The sequence below is a fragment of the Lynx rufus genome, unplaced genomic scaffold, assembly GCF_022079265.1.
Source record: "Lynx rufus isolate CCGP_SWC_20201006 ecotype Redwood Valley unplaced genomic scaffold, mLynRuf1.p SCAF_5, whole genome shotgun sequence".
NCBI lineage: Eukaryota > Metazoa > Chordata > Mammalia > Carnivora > Felidae > Lynx > Lynx rufus.
The window spans coordinates 16,787,963-16,805,138 of NW_025814867.1; the positions used below are offsets into that span (position 1 = coordinate 16,787,963).

General features: G+C 46.5%; 2 protein-coding genes across 6 annotated transcripts in view; one reads left to right on the forward strand and one right to left on the reverse strand.

Annotated features, from left to right (window-relative positions):
- Positions 1–4,269, forward strand: part of TOP2B (DNA topoisomerase II beta) — a 64,796-nt gene extending 60,527 nt beyond the window's left edge. For both annotated transcript variants that reach the window (XM_047100370.1, XM_047100371.1), the window contains exons 34-36: positions 1,210–1,332; positions 2,808–2,902; positions 3,777–4,269. In XM_047100370.1, coding sequence (XP_046956326.1) covers positions 1,210–1,332; positions 2,808–2,902; positions 3,777–3,944 — 386 coding nt within the window. In that variant the 3' untranslated portion in view covers positions 3,945–4,269. The remainder of the gene's footprint in view (positions 1–1,209; positions 1,333–2,807; positions 2,903–3,776) is intronic.
- A 1,333-nt stretch (positions 4,270–5,602) lies between these two features.
- Positions 5,603–17,176, reverse strand: part of RARB (retinoic acid receptor beta) — a 405,968-nt gene continuing 394,394 nt past the window's right edge. For 3 of the 4 annotated variants that reach the window (XM_047100373.1, XM_047100372.1, XM_047100374.1), the window contains 3 exons: positions 8,341–8,545; positions 7,352–7,510; positions 5,603–5,799 (listed from right to left, as the gene is read on the reverse strand). In XM_047100373.1, the coding sequence (XP_046956329.1) occupies positions 5,603–5,799; positions 7,352–7,510; positions 8,341–8,545 (561 nt within the window). The remainder of the gene's footprint in view (positions 5,800–7,351; positions 7,511–8,340; positions 8,546–17,176) is intronic. The other variant, XM_047100375.1, reaches the window with a different exon arrangement.

Genomic DNA, 17,176 nt, shown 5'->3' on the forward strand with positions numbered 1-17,176 from the left:
CTTCACCAGTTGAACTAGCCTGTGTCAGTTGAATGGGTGATGCTTGCGTGAAACAGTTGAAGCCCTCAGTCTTCCTCTAGCCACCTTCCAAAAATACAGTTCCCACAAAATCCCATTTCAAGGAGAGGATGCATCCCCTCCTCCATCCTCTGTGAGATTATCTCTGTTAGCTCCAAATTATATGTATTATTATACAAGTTAACCTCTGTAACTCCAGTCGTTGACAGCAGAAGCAGCTCATGGTACTCCGGTATCGACTTACATTTGCTTGGTGGAACTTTAACTGCCACCTCACACTCAAGCCTGGAAACTCTAACGAAGGAGAAAGCTGGTTCCTAGAACACAGTGCTGTGTCAAGCCTATACTGGTGCTAGGAGCTGCCTGCCACGTGGCTCTTGTGGTGGACTTAGTCATAAGGATTCAGGGAAAAGCCACAAAACCTGTGGTTGCTGCGGCCATGAGTGTGGACTCTCTTGCCGTCCTAATGAGGGGCCTTTACCCTAGCATCTCAGATTGGGCCCAGGAATACATTTTCCATGTAATTAGCCTGTTCTGGTTTTTGTTTTTTAATTTTTACTAATCACACAAGTGAAGTCTGATTTATCAGTTTTCACATAGAATGTAAATGAAGCAGAAAAACATTCTATTTTAAAAGCAAAATTCATAAAACAAAGGCTTTTGGGCCTATTGTCTTACCTGGAATTTTCACATTTCTTTCTACATAAAAGTGCCATGTTTGGATTTCAACTTTTCAACTTTGAATTGAAGTGAATCAGCTTCTATTCATGGTATTTGGGGGTCCTGTAAAAATGTTTTTTCCTTCCTCTAAAACATTTTAGAAGTTAGAACGTAACATGTGGTTATACTTGAGTTGTAATTAATGTCAAATATGTTACTTTTCTATCATGACTATATTTTTACTACTGCTTTTTAAAAGTTCCTGCTTAATTCACATTAATGGCCTTTGTTTAAAATAATCTCCCACGAAATAGCAAAAGGCATATTCATAATTAAATAAAAAGCATGGTGTCATCTGTGAGAAATTGTTTGGCTTTATACTGGCACCAAGGGAAGAGAAACCATTTTGTTATGTAAGGCTACTCAATTTCCTATCAGCAGTAAGAAATTCCATTGTTACAGGATTCGCTTGAGCATGGTTTGCTGGTAAGTGTATTACATTGATTTATGAAATGGAAATTTGCTTAATAGGAAAACCATCTTCAGATACAACTGCTAAGCCCAAGAGAACCCCTAAACAGAAGAAAGTAGAGACTATAAACTCTGACTCAGATTCAGAATTCGGCATTCCAAAGAAGAGTACACCCCCAAAAGGTGAGGATTATGTTTAACCCTCTAATGGATGTCATTTCGTCTCTTCTCATTGAATTTAGAAAGACTGTACTGTTTTGTTTTAAATTGCTTTACTCCTCAACAAGGAATATGTTTAAGAATTAGTGCTGAATTAGAGTCCAGAGGAAGTCTAGTGCTTTGTTTTAGGAATCAAGGAATTACGACTCGGAAGTTAAACAAACAACTTACATACCTAAGAATGGTTCAGAGACCCCCTGCACAGACTCACTGGGAGTAGTTATTGAGAAGGCAGATGAGGGCTCCTTGCCAAGTGGAGAGTGACCATTCCCAGGAGCTGGGACTTGTACACTGGAGCTGTTGTTTGCTCATCTAGGAACCAGTTCTTCATCCTGGAACCCTCATTTCCTTCCAGAATCTAGAAAAGTCCTCAAAGGTGCTTTTTAAAAAATATGTGTAAGATAGTTTTTTCTGAGGGTAGCCGCTCAGCCTGTTCTCCCAACTGACAGATTTACCATCAGTGTATTTAGAGTGGTGATTGGGATAAGGAGATAGCTACATGGAAACAAGGGAGAATAGGGGCAAAAAAGAAACAGTGATTGAGGAGATCAGTACTTCTGTTATGCCTGGCTTGAAACTGTTAAAGATTCAGAAGTGCCATTTCATTGATTCATTTGATAAAATAGGACATCCCAAGATTGTTTAGGCTATCCATACTAGTACAATCTGGTTCGTCATAGCTCTTAAAGAATTTTTAAAATTTAGAGTGGCAGTTTAGTTCCATTTTCTCTTTCACTGGCATCATTGTAGGATGTAGAATATTTTGTCACCATTTGCATATTACGTTTCCCCCCTTTCTCCTCCAGTGAGAATAAGAGGTTAGTTAGGTAGAAAAAAAAAAATAGCTGCATGTGGTGCTTTTAAGTCTGAGAAGGAACATGGATTTGACAGATTATGATTAATACTCGGGGTTTATTCTAAGACTGTGCTACCTAAAATGGGATCTGCAGTTGGTTGTTACTAGTGCATAAGTAAAATTTGGACTACACATTTAAACATAATTTGTGCTAATAAGAAAATATGTATTTTCTAGTAATTCATATTGTGTTTTTAAAGGTACTAGTCTATGACAAATTAGAAACTAAAACTTGTGTTCATCACATACAAGTTAAAAAGCAACAAGACATTTTCTTTTTAGGCACAAAGACCACATGTTCAAAATGTAAATGTTTTCTCGTGTATCAGGAGTTTGGTCATTAAAATTTGTCACCAGGACCTTCCAACTAGTTTTAAATGTATTTGTGAAATACTCTTTCGTCCCATCAATCCCAAAACTGAAATGATGCCACCAAATAGTTTCTACATCATTTATATTTAGAGACCAGGATTGCAGTACTGATTGGGGCATGCCAAAGAAGTGAACTATAATGTTGTGACATTTATCTTTTTATACTGTACTTTAACCTTGGGAGGAAAAAACCCCTTTGTATCATTTTAAGGTAAAGGCCGAGGAGCAAAGAAAAGGAAAGCATCTGGCTCTGAAAATGAAGGTGATTATAACCCTGGCAGGAAAACATCCAAAACACCAAGCAAGGTAATCAGGAACATCTTTTTATGCATTGTTTTACGATGATCTATAACTGGCTTAGTTGGCTTATTACTATAAGGCCTTCTAACACTTTAAACCTAGCCTCTCTTATGCATACGGCACTTATGTATAGTTAAAAGAATTATCCAAGTATAAGATGCATACAATCAGGACTATTTCTTGGGTAAAAGTCTGGCATAAATGAGCCTACTTAATTAAGAGTATTCTATTTCATCCAATGAACGATTGAAGTTATTGGCTATGTGTCTGAAATACTTTTCAGACCAAATAAAGGCTGTTTCTTTTTAGCTTGGATTTATTTGCCCAGGCCCTGATTTTTTTCTTTTAACTTGAATTCATTTGTGGCTAATTTTCACAGTCTGACCTTTCTCCAGGAGCACACAATCTTTTTTATAGGTAAAAGAAAAACATCCAGTGTCCTTTTTCTTCTCTCCCTATTAAAATGTAAAAATACAAACATGATTTTAGCTTCACGCCATTCTCCACCTTGGCCTTTTCCATCCAGTCTTCCATGTGTCTGGTCCATCTTGGTGACTCCTCTCTGCATTTTTATAATAAATATTGTGCATAAGTTTTGTTTTCCTTTCATGAATTGAGAGGTACTTACAAGTAAATAATTTGTACTAATCTGGGTACTGTGCATAGTTGCTTGGTAATAGAGAAATTCAGAAAAAAATATCACCACGGTGGCAGATTATTATACTTCATCATTTTTATAAAGGTAACTTAAGTTAGCATTACAATTATGATTTTAGAAGCCTCGTTATTTGTATTATTAAATGTAAGTGAAGTAGAAGGAATAATTCTTTTTAACATTAGTCTTTTCCTTTTTTCTTTTTTTTCTTTAAACCATGTCTAGAAAATGAAGAAAACCTCTTTTGATCAGGATTCAGATGTGGACATCTTCCCATCAGATTTCACTTCTGAAGCACCTTCTCTGCCACGGAGCGGTCGGGCTAGGAAAGAAGTAAAATATTTTGCAGAGTCCGATGATGAAGAAGATGTTGATTTTGCAATGTTTAATTAAGTGCCCAAAGAGCACAGAAACATTTTTCAACAGATAAATTGTGTTGTCCTTTTGTCTTTTCTGTCTCAGACTTTTGTACATCTGGCTTATTTTAATGTGATGATGTAATTGATGGTTTTTTATTATTGTGGTAGGCCTTTTAACATTTTGTTCTTACACATACGGTTTTATGCTCTTTTTTACTCATTGAAATGTCATGTACTGTCTGATTGGCTTGTAGAATTGTTATAGACTGCCGTGCATTAGCACAGATTTTAATTGTCATGGTTGCAGACTACAGACCTGCTTTTTGAAATGAAATTTAAACATTAAAAATGGAACTGTGTACTCTGTGTCTTTACTAAAGATGGAAGTGTAGTAAAAGCTCCCATACACTCTTAAAATAAATATATTTTATTCTTTGCCAGGAGACTCCATGGAAAAAGGTAAACAGTATATGAACATAGAAAGCATTGTTAAACAATCTCAATGTACAAACAGAGCCAGTGAAAGTACATCACAGACTTGCTAATATATCAAAAAAAAAAAAAAATCCACTAGTGCTTAAATGAGAACTAAGAAACTGACACTTGTATCTGTTAACCACTCTACCACAGCTTTCACTCTGCTTCATAGTGATTGAACAAGGTCAAAGGATGCAGATTCTCTGTCCATGCCTTTAGGGGTTCATACTAGCCCCCGGGCATCAAGGAGGCTAGGAAAAAAAAAACCCTCAATACCAGGCATGAATGAGGAAGGACACTGGAGTTACACGGTGTAGGTGGTAGACCAGTCTGTAATTATCCCATGAAATTTCCCTAATGGCTTGTGAACAGGTAAACAAAAACTTATTAACACTGAAAAGTGTTTCTGCCTTGGAGGCTACCATTACTGTAAAAATGTATCTTTAAAAAAAAAAATTGTGTAGTGATGTCATTAAGATAAACCACTCTTAAAGTGACATTAACAGTTGAACAAATGACATCTGATTAACTGAACTGGCAGTTACACCGATACAGAATTCTCTTCTGCTAGTGCAGTGAATTTGTATCTTTTTACTGGGCAACATGAAATAGAAGACGCAGTTTGAGAGCGTCAGAAAGAGCAAGGACAAGCTTCCGTACTAACTAAATTAGACTTCTCTCTAGCTTTGTCATACTGTACAACAGTCCCCTTTCCTTACCTTGGTGTCCTGATTACTCTGTGAAAGCAAGTTATTTTTTTGAGCCTCTCTTAGCTGGACGCGTGCAGTAGTCTGTTCCGCAACCTCGGTGTCTTGGTTGAGTATGCAAGGCAAAAGGAAAGCACCAAACATACAGTATAGAAAGAACAGAGCCATACTTCTGTATGTACAAAGTCTTCAGAAACTTAACCGGGGTAAATCATTTCGACTGGGTCTTTGCCATGCAATCTTGAGTGTTCAAAGAGGAAAATAGAAGCTTTTAACTAGTTTCTGGTTGCACGAAATGGCTGAGTTTTAGAATTTAAAAAGTTTGTATTTCTAGGTAAGTTAGACAGTGAGGAGTAAATATTGATACATATGAAAACTTCTTGGTCCTTCTTGAGTTTTAATATATTTTCAGTCCGAAAACTAAGCAGCAGTAAAAATGTTTCTTTCTTGCGGTTTAAATCCTGGAACTGAAGGTACTGGGGAATGTTTGAAGTGGCTGGAAAGTGTCTTATTGCACCAGTGGTGACTGACTGACCCCGCTGTTTTCCACCGAGCTGGGTGAGATGCTGGGACTGTGCTCCGCTGGGTTCCCGCTCGAACTGGGGGTCAAGGGTTCATGTCCTTCAGAATTCTCCAGCATTTCCTGAATGAGAGGTGGCATTGATCCAGGAATTTCCATTTTCAAGGTAATTACACGTTCTGCACCTTTTAAAGAGAGATAATAGAAATCTGGTAGAGATAACGAGTCAAGCTGAAGAACTAAGTCTCCACCTTCACTGACTTGAACGAGGGTTTTGGTGAAAACCGTGCTGCCAGTGCCTTCCAGAGGCTACCCTAATTTTACGACATTTAAATATTTCTACTCCATCTATAGAAAAGCAGCACAGACGCGGTGACTTCCTTAAATGTGCTGCTCCCATGCCCGAGTCAGTTGTAGGAAACAGTGTCAACATATATTCACTTAATTTACAAAGAGACGTTCTTGATAAAAGACCAGAAAGAGCGTGTCTTCCAACAAGACAGTTTTCAAGGATACCAGTTACCCGCAAAGGAAGGAAGCGACAGGTAACAACTAACAAATGGGCGGCTTGTCAACTTGGACGCAGCACTGCCCTGTCCAGGGCAACAGGCACTAGCCACGTGCGACGATTTAAATTTGCTACATTACAATCAGGACAAACAGTGCCTCTATTGAATTAGACACTTTTTTAGTGCTCGAGAGCCACGTGTAGCTAGTGGCTCCTTGTATTGGACAAGGCAGATTAGAGAGTATGTCCATAATCACAGCAAATTCTATTAGCACCGGTCTAGCTAGATCTAGACAATGACAGTATTAAGTTAAACAGCCTCACTGTTTTTAAAATCAAAGACCTCGTAATTCTAATGGCCAAGCACTGGTATCTGCTATTTGCAGAGACTCTGAACCCCATGCTAAGGATGAACTCAGGAACGGCTCATCGAGGAAACCTCTTCAAAGTAGCTCAAGAATTGAGACTCCTTGTCCAACAAATTCACCGTGTTTTTTAAGCACTTTGTGAAATGCAGAGTTGGTTCCTTGGCTCGGCCAGGTCTTCAGGGCCAGAGCACGCTAATGGGGAAGGAGAAGGACCGCAGCAGGCTGGGTACCAGGGATAGCTGCTGAGTTTTCTCTCCACACAGCAAAGCCCGACGCTAACACTCAACTGTGATATAGCTCTAGGCACTTCTGTAATTGCTCGCGTTGCCACACAAACTGAAAATCACTAGGCCAAGAATATTTATACCTCTCAGGAGAGCAAGAGTTCCTTTGCTGAGAAGTGTGCAGAAGTAAATCTGCCAACACGCGAGATAGCAACGGCAACACCGATGGAGAGAGACACTTCACCCAGTAACAACTGCCCTAAGTACTATTCATTTTCCCCAGGTTTGGATGGTCAGGAAAAACTGGAGTCAAGTTTATAGCAACCAGAGCATGTGTGCCAAGGCATGAGATGAAAAAGGCTGTCACAGAGTACATTCTCCTGAAAACAGTTTTTCTATTTACTTAGTAATCTGAATTATAAACTCAATCTATTAAGATCATTGAGCAGGGTAAGATTTAAGGTGTTTTGTTTTTTTTTAAAGGGTGAATACTATATTCCTTCTGATTTCCGTGAGAAATGAATTCCGGAACAACAACAACAAAAAGACAACTATTATCAAACATCCTGAATGAAAACATCAGTTTAAAAACAAGTCAGGACCACTTGGTGAACACAACATAGACTTCGAGACCTACCTTTCGCACTGATGCTGCGGAGATCTGTGATTTTCATTAAGATCTTTGGAAACATGTGAGGCTTGCTGGGTCGTCTCTTTCGGATATAAATTTTTAGTGCTTCCAGCAGTGGTTCTTGTAGCTTATCTACTTTTGTTGGTTCCTCAAGGTCCTGGCGGTCTAGACAGCAGGAATAAAGGATAAACAATTAGGGCAACAAGAGTCACGCACCTGCCAGGTGAGCGTGCGTCCTTGTTCCTCCCAGCACGTTATCATTTTATTAATGTGATGATTCCATCACATACACAACTTTGAAGATACAGGGAACTGCTTTAGGCAGTGATACTTGAACGTGTCCCTCTTGCTGGTCAAAAGCACATTCTGATGCCTGGTTGCTTTTGTTCCAGGAAGAGAATTACTCCTTGTGACCAGGAGGTGTCACTACTGAACTGAATTCAAACAAGCCTTGAGCAGGATGGTTCTAACAGCAAGGTAAACAGGCCCCGTAATCAAAGCCATTACTTTTTAACCACTTATGATTCAACCTCCTGTGAGCCAGTAGGGGTCAGTACAGAGCAGAAAGCCATATTTTATCCTGGTCCTTCAAGGTCTGGGCGTTGGGGTGGGGGTGGGTTGGGGGAGACAAACCAATGAATTGTAGTCCCAGCCACTAAAGTAGCAAACAGCACAATCAAGTCCCTAGCATTATCATTAAAATGTCCCTGGGCAATTTATTTTACAACAGTCTGATCCTACCTTTGAAATAATACCTGTGGCAACTGGAGAAATAGCACTGTGGTATTTCAGAGCAACAGGATCCCAAGTACCTTTATTTAATTTATAACCATATGGAAAAATGCAACGGACCCCAAGCATGCATGCCTGGCTATTTATTCACGTGTCTTTTTCCATGCAAAATAACTCTGGAATGGAGATGGGAATTTCCCATAAATGACAAGTGCAAGTTGTTCTTCATGGAATCTCATGAGGGTTTTCTAGGTAGTTGGTACCTCCACAGATTAAGCAGATGGCACTAAGAAGGCCTGTTTCTGTGTCATCCATTTCCAAAGGCAGGAGCTGGTTGGCAAAGGTGAACACAAGGTCAGTCAGAGGACCGAATCCAGCATTGTGCATCTGAGTTCGATTTAGGGTAAGGCCATCTGAAAAAGTCATGGTGTCTTGTTCTGGGGTATACCTGGTGCAAATTCTAAGAATCTGGAAGGAAAAAAAAAAAAAGCATATTTGATGGGTCATCAAAGCCAGCTTGTTCTTACAGCATCGACCAGATCTAGGCACGTAGATTTCCAAAGACCTCTTGCATCACACGCACACGGTCCCGCTTTGGGATGTGTGATGTCTTCTGCAGCTCTTTCATTAAAAGAACAGAAGTCAAAACATGGGTTAACGTTATTTAGGGAACAATAAAAGGACAAAAGAAATTTTGAGAACCACTTGTGCTAAAAATAATTCATTTGACTTGAATAAACATTTACTGAGTACCTACTTATGTCCCAGGCACTGTGCCAGGTGCTGGGGATAAGAAGAACAAGATTTTTTTTTTAAAGAGCTTACAGTCTACAAAAAAAAAAAAAAAAAAAAAAAAAAGGCAATATGTACCATTAAATGCCTAGTACATGTCAAATGTTCTCATGCCCTACGTTCAATCTTTCAAACAATGCCCTAGAGTGAGTATTATTCCTATTTTACAGATAAGGGGCTAAAGCTCAGAAAGGTGAAGCCGTATGGCCAGTGTCACACAATTAACATGTGGCTGCACTGGATTCAAACCCAGGTGAGGCCCCCTCTTCCGTGATGCCTCTGGTCACGCAGCTCCACAGACAAGGAGAGTACGAGCAGGGGTGGAACCGGGAAGGCAGTTGGGCGTTCGGACGTCCTCTGACACCGGTGGGAGCGAGTCCAGGGCGCACACACCCAGAAGAGGCAACATTTCAACTAAGCTCAGAAATATGGCTGGGATCCTAGGTAAGCAACCTTGGTCACGATGCCACAGTCTCGCAATGCCACCTCGCACGGCCTTGATAGGAAACTCTGCCGCCACCCCAGCAGACCTGCTACTGGGAAGTTGCCTGCTCCGGGCTCGGGGCCTTCGGGCCTCGCTCAGCATGGTGAACTCCAAAACACCTTTCTGGTGTTCCTGCTGCCCTGTCAGTCCTCACTGTGGGCAAGACGCTCCGTGCATTCTGGAACACTCAGCCACCCAGAAGCATATTTCTGCACCAACAACTGTGAGGGACCTTTCTGCCAACCAGGTTTCCACATTTGACTTTTTCATCTAAAAAAGTCTCAGAGCTTCACGAAGCACAGAGACAAATTTATTCCACCTGGACAGGAGTGAAGAACCCAGTAGGTGGATGGAGCTGAGTGTTTTTTCCCAGATGTTGGTGCTCAGTTTGGGTGTGGTCACCATGAACTTCAGTGTCAACCGAGAGGACAGATGTGACCAGAAGGGTCTGCCATCTTCCTGTGATGCGGCCACGTGCAGAGGGGGTGGCTCTCGGACGAAGCCACAGGACTCCCAGCTGGCAGGGAAGTCCCAGACGTACAGCCCTCCCCACTCTCCATATTCTCACCAAGACTCCTAAAGCAGGAACTAGGTCAAATCTTTTATCTTGAAGGCAAGTGCTGGGGGGTTGGGGGGTAAGGACAGCTCCCGTGCAGAGGACCATCCTGACTGGCTAAGTGACCGCAAAGGCCTCATAGCCACTGGAGCACAGTTAGCCAGGGGGCAGGGCGGTCACACTGGAAAGGTCGCATGTTCTTGGGTCCTTGCTCTGGTGTTCCCTGAACCTCCAAGAAGACTGGGCCAGGAGCCAGCCCTCCTCTTACATGCAGGACTCGGACTTGGGCAGGAGCATGAGGATGTCCCGCCCCATAAAGTGAGGGCATGGGATGCTCGTGGATTAAAAAAACGTCCGACTCTTGGTCAGGACATCTCCTGAGAGGAGAACGGTGAATGATTAGCACTCCCGCCTCCAACTTATAGTAGCTAATGTTTTTATTGATCAGCGACTACGTGCCAGGTACCACGCTAACTTTTAACATATTGTTTAATTCTTGTATCAACCCAGGAGTTAGGACTATTGTTATCCCATTTTACAGACGGGGAAACCAATGCGAATTAACAGCTTGTCCTTGGGTGCCTAACTACAAGATGGCATGACTCGCTTCAGGCGACCTGTCTCCAGCACTTAAGCACTCCGCTATGCTCTTAGCCTCTGCTTCACAGCTGCCTCGTTCCTCCGCAGGCCGCTATCCGCTCCAGCCGCCTAAGGTGAGATGACCTCTGGCCTGGCGTTAATCTGGATATGAGCCTCATTTGCCTTCTTAGCTGGGTGCCTTTGCACCGTGTACAACCTGAACAGTTATCCATGGTGACCTACCGGTATACGGGAGCGCACGGCCTGTGGTCTGGAAACGGAAAATTTTACAAACTTGAGGCGGGAGGGGCACAACCTCAAACTTAATATTCCTATTCTGTGACCAAGCGGCACCGTGAACTGGAAAGCATCTGAATGTGAGTGGTCACTAAACCATTACAAAGATTCCTCTTCTCTGGATGGGTGGCTGTTTCTGCCTCTCAGGTATTTGCCCAGGGGCCTCTCTGAGCCATTTCCTCTGGGTCCCTGATCGGCTGACCTGTTGCACTTCATCTTGGTAGCTGATGGGCTATGAAGCCATTGCCAGAGTCAGAGCAGCAAAGGAACCAAGAGTTACTTGTCCACCTGAGTTCCCCTGAAAGCCTTTGGCGGGGGGCAGGGCGGGGGGGGGGGGAAGTACAGTGCCCAAGGTCACGCAAGCAACGGTGCCAGGGCAGACCACAGGACTCCTAGCCCCCAGCCCATGTTCCCTTCAACCACCTGGAGGATCACGAGGAAATGTGCCTGCGTAGGGAGGTATCGTGCGATGGGCAGAGTCGAGTAGGCTCAGTACGTATGGGCTCAAAATCTCCAGGCGCTTTTCCAGTTTGGAATCAAGGAGGTACTAAAGAAGTCTTTGCAGCCGTAGCACGCTGCCAAGAAGTGAATGCTCTAGATCTGTCCCTGCAATAATGAAAGAAACCAGGGTTTGCTGGAAAGGAACAGAAGACCAAGATTTAGGCGTTTGCAAGCTGTCAACAGCTCACTTGGAAATCCAAATCCAAACTGCAGTGCACAGACTCTCCTATTCTGAAGGGGGTCCCTCCTCAGGAGTTGGAAAGTGTTTGGATTCTCATGAAGCGTTTATGTTCTGTTGCCTTTCTCTCTCTAGAAAAGTTCAAAACCAGAAGCAAGTATCAACGGGCTGTCCGGAGACGAAGGCACATGGCCTGAGATGGGAGAACGGTCAACGTCTTCTTTTATCAGGAGGAACGCCACGCCCACCCTGCCCCGGCTGGGCCCAGTGGGCAGCGGGCATCTTCCTCACGGCTTCCGGCCAGGCCCGCCTCTGGGCACAAACCAAGGACTTTCACTTTGTTCAAGTCAAATGCCAGTGGCAACTACCAAGTGCTTCACCGGTATTAAAAAACGCCCTTTGTTTGAAATGAGGGTATTTCATCTGAAAGAGGAGCACGCAAGTCCCACGAGGTGGGTAAAATTAGCCCGGGCGAGGCTGACTCCCCTAAGGAGAGCCCTGTCGGGCAGCACAGAGCTCTGCTGAGGGCCAAACCTGAGACTGCAGCCTTCCTGCCTTCAGCAAGGACAACGGAGTATCGCTCCACTGCCTTTTGGGTGCCCCCGGGGAGCAGACTGCCAGAGATTGGAGCTGTGGCAAGATCTGAGCACGTGGGATCCCAGGGACAGAGGAGGGACCAGTCGACACCCTTCTCCCCTCGTCCCTGTGACTGCTCTAATCCAAACCGCCATCGCCTCTCCTCCGGGGATGGCCTCCACTCCCATTCCTACAGCCACAGCACAGGGTCCAAAACGTTCACCAGAGGGGCCTCGCCCTTGCTAAGTTCCCTCCAATGGCTTTGCGCCGTTTTAGACCCAGGACGTTCACACTTCTTCCCGCAGCAGCGTCCGTGACCTCTGTCTATCCCGCCCCCGCCCATTTTTCCCCTCGCCATATTGGCCATATTGGTCTTTCTGAATCTCTAGCAACTCAGTGTCGCAGCAAAGCATATGCGTTTGCTGTTCCCTCTGCCTTTGATGCCTTTCCCTTGGTCTTCATGATTCTCCCTACTCAGAGCTCAGTTCAACCGTCACCTCCTCAGGATGCACAGGGAACACACTTCCTAAAACCTATTACTTTCTATCATATCACCCCTTTTATTTGAAATATAAAATTGTTTTAAAACTGGGGTATAGCATGTGCAGTGGTTTTAATATATGCCCACAAATTCTTTGCTACTACTCCTTTTAAGGAGTAAAGCTTCATTCCTCTGCCCCTTGAGTGTGGGCAGGACCCAGTGACTTGGTGCTAACATAGAATCCACTAGAAGCAACGGGTAGGACTCTGGAGAGTAAGTCCTAGGAGGCGAGGCACCGTGGACTCCTCCCTGACTGCTCTCTTCAATCTCATTTTGGGGAAAGCTGGTTGACACGTCATGAGGACACTATGGCAGCCCCATGGAAAGGTCCATGCGGGAGGGAACCGAGCTCTCCTGGCAATAACCAGCACTATCTTGCCAGGTAGCTGTGAGGAGCCGCCCCCCCACTGCCCCGGCAGCCCTTCTGCAACTTTATGAAAGACCCTGATCCAGAGGCACCCAGCTGAGTCTGTTCCTAACTCACAGGGACCCCGTGAGATAATAACGCTCATTGTTTATTGCTGCTAAGTTTTGTGGCAACTTGACGTACAGCCGTAGATAATGAGCATAACGTGCTGGCCTTGAGTGTGCACACAGCTCACAGGTAGAGCTGCATGTATTTTCCCCTAAGGGTGAACCCACCCAGATCAAGACACAAAGAGTTCCAGCTCCTACAGGCTCCCTTGGCCCCTCCTGATCCAATCCCCTCCCCCAAGTAACCATTATTTGGACCCCGATTCCCGCAGATCGCGTTTGCCTGTTCTTGAACTTTACATAAAGGGGATCCTACACTATAGTCTCTCTTGTGTTGGCCTTTACTTATTAGTCCATAGCATCTCTGACGTTCACCGCCGTAGCGCATAAAGCCCCGGTTCTTTTTCCTTGCCGGGTAGTATTCCAGTCTGCCCCATCGCCCTGCTTTCTTTTCCCCGCAGCACCGTCACTCTCTGAGCTTGCTGACCACTGGCCCTGTAGAAGATGAGCTCCTAGAAGGAGGCTGGCTCTTTATCTGACCTGCTCCCTGCTGTATCTTTAGCATCTAGGGCAGTGTTGTCCACACAGCAGGTGGCTAATGAATATCTGTTCAATTATTAACAAAGTGGACTCCCTCCTTGGAATCTCTCCCACCTTGTAACCCCCCGAGGGGGGCAGCCAGCGACTTCTGAGTTTCCAGGCAAAGGAGAAAAGCTCAAATTGCTCACACATCTCGGTCTGTGCACTAATTGTATTTGGCAACTGGTGGGCAGATCCTGATCGGATCTGACTCTCCTCCAGCGCTTGTGGGAATGTTGAAGTAGTGACAATAACAACAACAGTAACACACACACAGCTTTGTGAGGCCGCCTTCCCTGGCACTACATAGCACCTATTATGATGAGCTCATCGGGACAAAATGTTTTCCCCGGCGAGACCTGCCACCAGCCTGCCTTTCTGAGACCGGCACGCGAGGAGCCGTTGCGTTAACGCGTCAAGAGAGACACGAGGGATTAAATTTGATACGATATTCTGTGTCGCCGGATATATTCAAAATATTTGTATGAACGTGTAATCAATATAAAACATCATCAAGGAGGTGGTTTACATTTTTAAATACTGAGTGCTTGAAATTGAGTGTCTATTTCGTAATGACAGCTCTTCAGCCACATTTCAGGCACTCAGCAGCCACAGGTGGCTTGTGGCTGCCGAACCAGGCGGCACAGCTCGAGCTTGGGTGTGTGTGTATACACATATGTCCTGGTGTGTCAACAGCTCACAATACAAGTTCGCTACCATCTAATTTAAAGGATGCTAATTTAAAGGAGCCCTTACTGTGTGCCAGGTACTAAGTGTTTCACATGCATTAACCTAATTAATTATCCGAACAGCTTTACGAGGGAGGAGCCGCCATTCTGCCCCTTTCACCGAGCAGATAACGGAGGCTTAGAGAGGTCACATGACTGCTCCACTTCACGAAGCTTCTATAGGGCAGAGCTGGGATTTGAACCCAGGGGGACTGGCTCCATAGCCGGCCCCCTTAACCACCACGCTGACTGCCTCGCGGGGACTTCTGGTGACGGTCGGGGCCAGGGCTCTGGACCCACGGGTGACAAAGCTGGGTGTCAGAGAGACGCGGGGCCTCGTCCCGATGGCACCGGTGGCCCGAGGCAGTGCTGAAGCCTGAACCCAGGCTGTGGGCTCCGAGGCCAGAGCCTGCCGCTCTTCGGGCTGGGTCCTGTCTCTACTGAGCCCCTGGAAGGGAGAAGGACAGATTCACGTGGGAATGGCCCTCCGTGGCTGTGTAGCCACATGGTCCCCAGGACCCCAGGAGCCACAGATTGTGTTTTGAGCACCAGAGCAAGGCGCTCCTGCCGCTGGCGTGGGAGTGTCCCCTCAGGGCGGAGAGAGCCGCGGGCGGCAGGAGCCAGGAAGGCCCCGCGTGACTGTCAGGGGAAGACCGCACACTGGAGCTGACCCACGGATTCCGGGATTCCCACTGTGATCTCTAATTCATCTGCACACCCGTTCCTTCCCGAGTCCTCAACGAATGCGTCCAGTGTGCCTGAAAGCCTGCTCCAGGGACCAACCCCAACGCGGTCCCCGCCCTCCCCGAGCCGACAAGCAGGCGTACAAGACGCTGCGGAACACGCCTCTAATTACGAGAGAGACCTGTGGGGAGCGGGTAGGAACTGGGCGGCTGGTCAGGAAAACCTTTTCTGAGGAGGGGGCATCTGGGCTGAGCGGAGGGGCTGGCCAAGAAGAAAGTGGCGGGACAGTATCTAGAGAGAAGGAACGCCTGCCGGGGCCCTACGGGCCTCCGGCTTCCACTTGAGCTATGGCTGCCTCATCTGCAAACTGGAGATGAGACCAAAAATCCCCCGGAGGGTGCAGTGAGGCTCAATACAGTGTGAGGCGACTGAAGCCTACGGTGTTCCAGACACTGTCCAAGTCCCTTATTTCATTCTCTCCAGTCCCTAAAAGGCAGCTTCTATTCTATCGCCCGAGGCTCAGAGACGGGGAGTGGTTTTCCCAAGGTCACACAGCAGATAAGCAGCAGCCCCAGATTCGGAACCCGGGCAGACTGGCTTCAGAGCCCACACTTGTAACTACTACCGTCAGCAGCTGGGGCAGGCCGAGGGGGAGCTGGGTGGCTGTGGGGCCATGTTGGCGCCTGGGAGACGAGTCTGTAGTAAAGGCGGGAGCTCCCCAGGGAGGGTGGCAGGGCCAGACCACGAACTCTGGAAGGGCAAGGGCTCGCCTCTCCTCCCCGCCATCAAATCCCCCAGGTAGGTCCATCACACAGGAAGTGCCCGACAACTGTGTGTGTGACTTCTTCCCTCGCGCTGCACGAAGAGACCAGTGAAGGGTGGAAACAAGAGCTGGACGGTGGCACACCTCAGCCAAAGCTGGTGGTGACTCCTAACAGCGAGGATGAAAACGTACTGGCCATCTTGTGCTCGCTTCCTCTCAGGCCCGGCCCTGTCGCTCACCTCCCGGCACATTCACCTCCTCACCGCTCCTCAGCTTGCCAGGGCCTCCCCGCCCCAGGGCCTTTCAACTACACTCCCCAGGACCCCTCACTTGCACATGTCTCTGACTGGTGTCTTTTACTGTTCCGGCTCTTTCTATCCCTTCGTTAAGGGTCATCTTCTTCCCTAACCACACCACAGAAATCAAGCCCGGTCCACCGCAGACACGTTCCTGGCCTCGATCCTGCTCCTGTTTTTCTCTGTGGCCCCGTAAGACCCTGCCTATTCATTTACTGTCTGTCTACTCCCAACAGAAGGTCAGCTCCATGAGGGGAGGGATTTTTGTCTGTCCTGTTCACTGCTGTGGCATCGAGCCTAGAACACTGCCTGGCACACAGCAGGGCCTCAGTGAGTATCTGTAAAAGGGAGAGAGGGAAGGAGGTCAGCCGGGAGGAGCAGGGGCGAGCAACCTGAAGGCCAGATGGCCTCAAAGGTTGTTTCTTACGATTTTTAGGTTGACAGAGACTTGACCCCAATTACCCGCAGAGAAGAGGCAGTTTAGAGGGAGGAGGAGAAGAAACAGGACAGGAAAGATAAAGGAGAGTGAGCAAGAAGGAAAACGTGAGCAAGAACTCAGGCGAGGGGACTCCTCCGGGGCCTCCCTTTCTCGTCCTGAACACAAACTTAGAATGCCACAACTCTGGGGCGAGAAAAGGAAGGTAAACTTCTATCCACAAGGGTTTCGAAGTTTGGCCCATCTTAGGAGAGACTTTTCGGCTTCTTGACCCCTGTGGGAAATCAGGAGGCTCAGAGCAGGGCTCCAGCCCTGAGGGAAGCCTGGCTGTGGTCCCCACAGCAAAGGGTCCCCCCAGCAGGCGGACGCTGGGACAGGAAATCCCTCTAGAGGGCAGTGTGGCAGGGGGCGCAGGCCGGACAGGCTTCGGGCACTCTTTGTCCTTGGACCTCCTTCCTGAGGGGCTCCCACCTCGTGACTGTAAAGCAAACCACGTCCCGCGCGGCCTGTGATTTCCCAGCACAGCGCCGGCCCCGGCAGGCGGCCCCGCGCTCAGACACAGAGGCCCGTCTCGGACCAAACACAACACGATGCGCTGGTGGCCGTGACAGCGTCGGGACAACCGTGACTTTCCT